The sequence below is a fragment of the Fundulus heteroclitus genome, chromosome 5 (genome assembly GCF_011125445.2).
Source record: "Fundulus heteroclitus isolate FHET01 chromosome 5, MU-UCD_Fhet_4.1, whole genome shotgun sequence".
NCBI lineage: Eukaryota > Metazoa > Chordata > Actinopteri > Cyprinodontiformes > Fundulidae > Fundulus > Fundulus heteroclitus.
In genome coordinates, this window is record NC_046365.1 from 30,812,109 (window position 1) to 30,821,269 (window position 9,161).

Sequence of the window (9,161 nt, forward strand, 5' to 3'; positions counted from 1 at the left end):
GGCGTCTGCCACAGAGTCCTCAAGGCCTGAAGCTCTCTGGGATTCTACAGCACCTCTTCAACATTATACATGTTTATACCTGTGATCTCCATCAGAGCAACTGACTTAAAGAAGCTCCACAAGCTTATAAAGAAGGCCAGTTCTGTTCTGGGGACCCTTGTCCCAAGAATCCAACTCTAAAGATGGATTTGCAAAAGTCATAATGTTTATAAAATGAAGAACATGGACAACCCTGAGCATCCTCTTCCTCAGACAACAACAGAGCGTCTTCAGTCAGAGGCCTCTCCAGATACGCTGTAACACAGACCCCTACAGGAGATGCTTCATGCCTGCAGCCATCTACAACAACGTGTTGAAGAAACCCCATGAGTTACACCAGCATTTAATTTCCCTTTGTGATTAATAAAGTATTTTTGAACTGAATCTCAACCTGTTCATTCTGGGTGCCATTCTTTTAAGAGTTGACGAAACAAAGATAACGCGCTGAAAACAAACTCATCCTTTTCCGCTATCGATGCTCCTTTTCACACCTTATTCAGCAAATAATTGTGTCTTCTGAAACCCAACCAAAGGCAACCTGAGTCCCATCAGTGGTTCTAGTACTAAAGCTTGAGAAATAAATAGAGCAGATAATTACTAATATTAACTACTTTTTAAGATTCTTCATAAATCCACTTTAAATGCAAAACATCTCAACCTCTCTTCCAAACTTTCTACTTTTCCCCCATTTCATTAACACAGGTATTATATTATTATTAAATTAAGATTAAGATTAAAATTAATTTCAGTAATGCATTGTCCCATTGGTGTCCTTACTTTGCACAGTTCCTGTGATAGAGCTTTCCCTCCACCAGCTGCCGCTGCACCAGGTGAACGTGTTTGTCACATGAGCACACATTTGTTGCTCAACGTTCCTGCTTGAGATTTCCCAATATGAGCGTCCTGAAAGAGAGAAAGAAGGCAAGCTGATGAGGGAACTTCTCTGAAGGCTCTAGGACAACAATCTGGACGTGCTACTGATTGGAAACGGCATATTCCTTTAATTCTGTTGACAAAAGGCAAGTGGACAAATCTTTCATCTGGAGCTACTGACGTCCACTTTGAATGAATGTTCTTTTCAACATCTGTTGTCAGAAATAGATTTTCTGAATGCGCGCCGTTTTAGACTTTCAAATGCAGCATGAAGTGTTCAGCATTTACCTGCGTTGAAATTCTGATCTGTTTAGGGTGGACGGCGGATGGCTTTGTGACGTTCGCAGAGCGGGGGGAGAAGGACGTTCTTCTCTGGCGGGTTTCGGCGCCCTGGAAACACCTTAGCAGCCACCGCCTGGTTCTCCCTTCCCAGAAGGTTCGTTGGAGATGGCCTCAGCCGGACGCTTTATACCCGCCATGCCGCCAACTGCGTGCAAACGTGAGAGGTATGAAATGAGAGAAGGCTCACAAAAAAAAGCAGAATGATGCAGAGATGCAGGATAGTTACTCACTAGGGGAGCGTCCATGGAAGTAGTTGTAGTACTGAGAGACGTACGTCAAGATACTGAGGCGGTCGGGAACCCTAAGAGCCACCATGTCTTCAGCGTCCAGCAGAGCTGGGATTCCCAGTTGTTCTTCTGCAACCTTAAAGGCCTGCAAATAAAAAAAAAGGTGTTTAATCAACAAACCATCAGGGTGTTTTTTAATCAAACAAACCCAGATAGCCAATAAACGGATGGCTCGCAAAGTCCGAACGCCACCTGGTTAAGAGTTTACTCCACTGTCAGGTCTCTGCGCAGCAAGAAACATTCAGTGATGTTTCAGGATAAATCATGTTTTCTCTTCTTGAGAAAGAAATTGGTTGCTGCATGCCTGGTATTAAAAACATCTCAGAGCATGTTTTGTTCACAGCTCATGCAGAACGAAAAGATAGAGAGGAGCAGGAGTCAGACAATTCAAGAGCTGACTCATATTCACCGGTTGTATCGAAGCAGAACAAGTCGAAGCATACCGCTGACCAACCCGATCCAAACCGTATTCAGACCATCAGCAGGGTCTATAAAACTCCTTCATTGTTTCTTTTTTTACTGCAAGTTTCTAAAAAAAAAATGCCGAATGTTTTCATTGACCAAACTGGTGGCTGCAACTGTGCAGCCAGAATCAGACGGTCCACATTAAAAATACTCCGTATGGCAAAAATTTAACAGACTGACTCAGCAAAACACACAGATGTGTTATTACCCTTTAGTGTCTGGCTAAAATAAATAGATTTGTATTGTAATATATGAAACAATCATTGGGAATGTTTCTTTAGAAACTCCGGCATTAAAAAAATCCTAAGAGAAAACAACACCTGAAGAGGTTTCCACTGAAGCGTTTGTGCTCAGAAAACCTCACACTGGCTGTTCTACACCTTTTACTAGCATCACCGAAGCTTCAGCATTGTTTCCAGTTTCCTAAAACATCTAATGATTCAGACCGTAAAGCCTGGTTTATTTAGTACGGATCAGTTTAGAGGTGAAGACAGGTCGGAACATGCTAGACAACACTGTGTCTGATGAGAAAATATTTAATTATCTCATTTCACAAGAACATTTAAAGGGTTGCAAGTAGGTGTGGGCAAGTAGACGTCAGGTTTAAAAGTCAGCCGGGGCTTTTATAGTCATGGAAAAAATTATTAGAGCACCATGGAGAAAAAAAAAAAACAAGGAATTTTTGCCAGTACACCGTCACAGATATTGATGCAAGAAATTAAGTGATTTTGATTAAAACCATGAAAAATTGCTAGATTTCAACTCTTGTGAACTATTTGTGTTATATTTACCCAAACAAATGTACCTTTAGTTGTATTGCACATTAAACTGAACAAGAAAATGAGGAAAACAAGGGTGGTCTAATATTTTTTCTCCATGACTATATGCATAAAGTTAGCATGGTCTACATTATCCAAATACTTTGACCTCCACAGTCCAGTGTATGTTGAGTTTGAATGCCCTCCCTCAGCCGCCCTCAGGCTGCCTGTCTTTTGTCTGAGCATTGCCCCCCCCCCCCCCGAGATGGACTTTTGTCAACTGACCACTGGAGACCCAGAACCCTGATCAGGACAGATCCATCATCTCTCTGCGTAAGCTTCAGCTTCTTGTTTGCATCCGAACGTTTCTAAGAACGGATTTATTAAATACAGCCAAATCACAAGTTACACTGTCTCTGTTCATCAAAGCATAACAAATATCAGCATATTAAGAGCCTTAAACCAAATTGGGGCCTACCTACTTTTAAAAAGTAGGTAGGCCCCTTACTACATTTCTTTTTAATGTAGTAAGCTGCTGCTGCCGTCAACAGTGTGTACACCTGGACTAGTCTCTGTGTTGTACTGTGTGTATTGGTATCCAAAATTAACTATTTAGTTATTTAACAAATGTTTTACTGTGTTTTCATCAACAAAATACAATTACACAACAAGTGTATTTGAATATGTTTACACTTATAAATGCACACAGAACTAATGAAAAACAACCAAAAAAAAAAAAAAAAAAAAAAAACGAACAGCAGCAACAATTCAAGTATTGTAAAACTATTTATTAAGCTTTGTAAAATATTGTATGGGGTCTAATTCATGACATGTTCATTCTGTGTTTGAATGAATAACAAAAAGAGATAAATATTGTTTTGGCACATGGTGTTAACAGTAGTTGGTTTTAAAACTAATCTCAAACTTGAAACTAGAAAGTTCACAACTCTGGTCTAGCGTCAGTCCCTGCTCTGACTTCTGACAATATGGCATTACACTGAGCCTGCAAGAGATTTTCTTTCCCACTGTCACCTCATGCTTTAAGCAGGAGGAAATGATCCAAAGTCAGTGACTCAATGCAATCAGCAGGGCTTCCTTATATGCCTTTTACTAAATGGTATTATAAACTGAATGTTTACTACTGACAACATCAATATTTTTTAAGAATATATCTATTTATTTAATATGACTGTATTCTGTTTGGTTACGACTAACCTTCGGTCCTCTCTTTTCCAGATCAAACCTCTATCGCGCTACATGTCCCTCCAACTGTTCCTTGCTCCCACCACGGATTACAAGGCCATCTGCAAACATCATAGTCCACGGAGATTCTCATCAAACTTTATCTGTCGACCTTATCGTCACCACAGCAATCTAGGCGCTCAGTCTCCTTTGTTCTGTCCGACTCCCACCTTTAACTCCTCTGTCGCACCTACAGCACACCTCACCACTCACTTCTGACCTCAGTCTAGCTTCCACTACTCTTTCCTATAACTTAATTTATGACCGATCAACTTTATTCCCCTGCAGTTGCCGAAACTCTGCACATCTCCCTGGTTTGGTATCATCTTCTCGCTCTCTAAGATCTCACTGATCAGTAGAGTCAAAAACTCTACAGCTGTCTCTTCTAGACACGTCCATACCTCCACAGGTATATCGTCAGGATCAATTACCTTCCCATCTCTGTCTCACAAACCTGTAAAGATCCTTCTCTCCCTCCTTACTGTCCAACCTACCACACAAGTCATCATACGCCCTTGGTTTGGCCTCAGCTACCTTAGCTTTATGCTGCATCTCTCTGTACCCCTTGCCACTCTTCAATACTTAGTGTCCCACTTCTTCTTAGCTAATATCTCTCTCTGAACACACTCCTGTTATTCTTCGTGTCACCACCAAGTCTCCTCGTCAACTTTCCTTCTAGAAGACATACCAAGCACTCTCCTACTGACCTACTTGTCTCCCTGATAGCATCAGCCGTAGTTTTCCAGTCTTCTGGAAATACCTCCTGGCGAACCCAGGGCCTGTCTCAACTCCTCTGAAAGCCACACAGCTTTCTTCCTTTTCCAGCTACTACCATTCTGTCCTCTTCATCTTCCTCACCATCAGAGCCATTCTACTATGCTGTCTGGCAACACTCTCACCAACCATTATCTTCAGGTTACATCATCTACATAAGATGAAATCCACTTTGTGCTCCTACCTTCACTCATCATATCTGATACTGTTTTCACCTCCAGAGTGTTCTTGACAAACCCGATAATAGAAAAAAACAAAAGGTCAATAAAAAGTTCAATAGAAGAACAGTTTTCCTTTTTAAATCCCAACCAATCACAAACGCAGACCCAGGAATGCTCCGCCACCAAGCTATGCCCCCTTTAAGGAGTTCAAAAAGCATGTTGTTTTTTTTTAAAACTTGCAGTGGTAGTAAAAAGTTGGTTGAATAAAGGATTGAGTTTCTGCATCTAAAAATATGTCACTAAGCAACAGCAGAAAATGGTCAGGGCTGCACTTAAAGTATATATTTTGAATTTGTTGATAATTATCGTTATCGATCAATATGATTTTTATTTTACCAATGTGCTTTTTTTCTATATTGTCCAGCCCCAACAGGACACTGTGTTCCCTTCCAGGCTCCAGCGTGGTTCCACTTTACTGACAGAACTAAATTAGGAATGAAAGAGTGATTCTCTAACTTTTGCAAAACATGTATCACGGATCACTTTCAAAATAAAAGTTTTAAGATTGTATAGAGTAGGTTTAATTAAATGACTAGCACTCACTAAATAGCAAAAGGTTTTTGCCTTCAACAGGACAATGTGTTTTTCATCAGCTGCAGATGTTTGAAGAAATACACGGGTCAATATTTTGCATCCCACTTCCTGGTGTGCATGCCCCTTGCATGTCGTTAGCATGCTAACGTTGGTAAAGAAAATCTGTTTCTGTGTTTAGTTTGTGTCAAAGTTTGGATCTGGGAATCGAGTCACACTCGGGTTCTAGTTGCAAAGCAGTGGGTTTTGTCGTTTTGGCTTAGTACCACTAGCAATACAGTTCAAGAGCAATGCATTTGGCCCAATATTTTGGGTTCAAACATGCTACTAAATAAAGGTTTTAAAGTAATATACGTGTGCTACTGGTTCATCAAAAGGTTTGTTAGAAATAGTTTATGCCTGTAACTTTCACTGCGTTTCATGTGGGCAGGTGAGAGTTTTAACTTTCTGGTGCCTTGTTGTCGGATTCTCAACTCCAGAAAAAGAAAAAAAAAAATCCAACTTCCGAGTACGAGAAGGGAAGAGAAATAAGACGCTACTATTTGTAATTACCTTAGGTCTTTAACTTTTCTTTTGGTAAAAAAAAAATGTCTTTGAACAAGGAAATATATTTAAAAAAAAAAAACATACTCCACCAAATAAATGTTAAATATTTGAAAAATGATCCGAGTTGCTGGAGGAGAGCCACTATTTATAAACCCAAATGAACTATTTTGGGTTTATAAATAGTGGCTCTCCTCCAGCAACTTGGATTCTCTTAAGGGGCCTTTCTGACAGACAGTTTTTGCTAAGTAGCTTCCTAAGGGAGTGAGATGACAGGAAAAGTATCCTCAATGGCAGCCTTGATAAGAGTTGTTGAAACCATCTTAAAGCTACACTGCTTCCTTTATTATCTCCCTTTGTATACAAAACATTGGGCCATTCTTTATGACAGAGATAATGTCTTCCCATAATTGTTTGCAGCTTGGACCTTCGAAGCAGAAACATTATTGCACTGCAACCCCGCTTACAGGAAGTCCACCTACATATACGGACAGGAGGGATTTTTATGAGGTCTGTTGGAGCTGCTGCAATACAAGCCAAACATATTCACATAAAGGAAACGTCAGCCAGAGGAAGACATCTAATAACGTTCAGGTCAAAATGTTAACAGCGTGTCTCACCAGCTTGTTGTTCTCGTAGACATCTTCCTTCTTTAGGGAATCGAAATCACTGCAACAGAGAAAGTAAAAGAATTAAAAAAAAGTTACAAAAAAAACTTTCCCAGCTACCTTTATTAGTTTTGGAGCGGTGACATGTGTTGTTTAGTCATGCATAGTTTTTGCGCTTCGACATGACACGACAGGGTGAGTGAGTCAGATTTAGCTGTGTGACTGCTCTGTCACTGATCCCATGCTCCAAAACTGAAACCAACACAAAGCTCAGCCTGCATAAAAAAATCACACGGCGCTGTTGTTGAGCAACTCCAGCAATGCATTTAACCACCGTTTAGGGCTCCAAACGCGTCTAAGATTAAATGTGCTGCAATTCTGTGGTTTGGCTTGTGGTAGAAACTGGGATATAAGACAGCGGAGCAGTTTTCTGTCCGTTTGATACGAGGAGGATGTCTATGAAACGCCACGAGGAAATGGAAACCGGCCAAGGTTCAATGATTGTTAAGTTTAAGCTTTGCAATGGCTGTAAAAATTAATCCAAGACTAACTCACGCTGTTTAGTCAAGTGTCAAGAGTTTTCGGGAACTACCAAGGATAATATTTACATATTTCTCTCCTGATGAAAGCTGCTTGTCTTTAAAAAAAAAAAAAAAAAAAAGTATCCAGAATCAAGAGACGAGTTTTTTTCTTTACTTCTCCGAAGATAAACACAAGAGAAGAACGAGAGACACGCGCAGCACTGAGGAAGTTACATTTTGCTTCCAATAAAGCAGAATTTATAATAATAACTTTCCTCCAATCTTTCCTGGGTGTAAACTATGTAGATGTTCAGGTCACTTTCCTATCCTGTCCTCGTATATGCTCCACGTGTTTTACTTTGTTTATAAAACGACTTATCAAGACTACCCGTAAACTGTTAGTTGACAGATAGCTGATAAGTACTGATAAAAATAAAAGCCGTACCAGAACCTTGACTTCCAAATGAAATGCAGACTTTACTTTCGTCTGAGAAGAGGACTTTGAACCACTGAACAACAGCCTAATCTTTTTATGGGGCCTCTGCACAAGTTAGACTCCCCTGCTTCATAGTCCTCTCAAAGCTGAGGATATCCCTGTTGCCCCCCCATCTACACTTTTTCCTTCCACTCAACTTTCCATTAATATACTTTGATACAGCAATTGGACCATTGGCATAGACTTTTGTGGCATCTTCTACACCAGCCTATCCGTGCAGCGGGTATCGGAGATAAATGAATGGAAATATTCTGATCATTACAATTTGAAATAATTAGCAGTGAGCCAAACACATCCAAAATTAACAGAAACGCTTTAAATGTGTCATTCTTTACACCATACACACTTGACTTTTTTGTTTTTAATGACTGAAATAAACTTTTCAACCATACGCTTATTCTAATTTATTGAAAGGTTATTTCTTCTTTGTAGCATTCTTCATTTTTTTTAAACCGCTATTCTCCTTCATTTCAGAAGAGGATCTAAATAAACTCTGCCGGTGCTGAATGGGGGAAGCAGCAGACCTCCCAGCAGATCCCAGGTCCCTTTCAGCCCTGCGCTCCACCGAGTCCACGGCTGAACTTTAGCTCCAGACTTCTCCTCAGACCCACACACGCGGACCAGGCTCGTTCTTCTCTCGGATATTAACTGGTCAGGTCTGCCAGTAACTCTGCTGCTGATGTTGGATCGGTAATATTAAAGCGCAGGCGGATCTAAAGTGTGCGGCTCCTGCTCTCTGGGATTACTTACATGAGTTCGGGTCTGTGTTTGTGGATGAGGGCGCAGAAAGCCAGGCCGTCCCTGAAGGACGTGGTCATGTTGGTGATGGACACATCCCGGTAGCCTTCGCACTTGACCCGGCACCACTGCTGCAGATTCTTCACGGCCGACATACCGGACCTCCGAGCCCGCACGGCGCCCAGAGAGAGAGCCGCGGATCGGAGCTCCTCCTCGCTCTCTCTTCCCCACCTCTGCGCAAGAGACTTCGGGAAACTTTCCACGGCCCCACGGACACGCTGGAGAAGCAGAGGGGCTGGCTCAGAGAAACTTCCTCGCTGGGAATCACCTTCTACTCCTGCTGCGAAAGTGGAAAGGACCTGATTGTGACACCTGTGGAAGGTTCGGGTGTGACGTGGTGTGGGCGGAGCTTTCCACGGAGCTGGTTTAACTCTCCGTGAGTCAGCCCCGCAGTAAACCACGGGATCATCAGAAAACATGTCGTCACACAATGTATAAGTAATAGGGTGATGCTGAATTGTTCAACAAAACGTATTTAAATAAATTTTTATGCGTTTATGGACAAACAACAGGGCCGGACCAATGCGGTTTGGGGCCCGCAGTGGAGCCCCAGACTGCCCCCTCCCCCCTTCTGCGGGGAAAGAGGTGCAAAGCCAATTTGGAGTTGTGTTGAATGAAAATTGATAAATTTATCTTGTTCGACATTAATATCCTTTATGTTTT

At 41.5% G+C, this 9,161-nt stretch overlaps 1 protein-coding gene across 1 annotated transcript; it reads right to left on the reverse strand.

The window, feature by feature from the left end:
- Positions 1-1,313: 1,313 nt before the first annotated feature.
- LOC118563065 (MICAL-like protein 2) lies at positions 1,314-8,797 on the reverse strand. Its single transcript, XM_036136669.1, has 4 exons — positions 8,451-8,797; positions 6,696-6,744; positions 1,485-1,626; positions 1,314-1,399 (listed from the first exon to the last, which is right to left on the reverse strand). Exons 1-4 carry the CDS (start codon positions 8,591-8,593, stop codon positions 1,314-1,316), a joined length of 420 nt encoding a protein of 139 aa, XP_035992562.1. The 5' UTR covers positions 8,594-8,797.
- Positions 8,798-9,161: the final 364 nt, after the last annotated feature.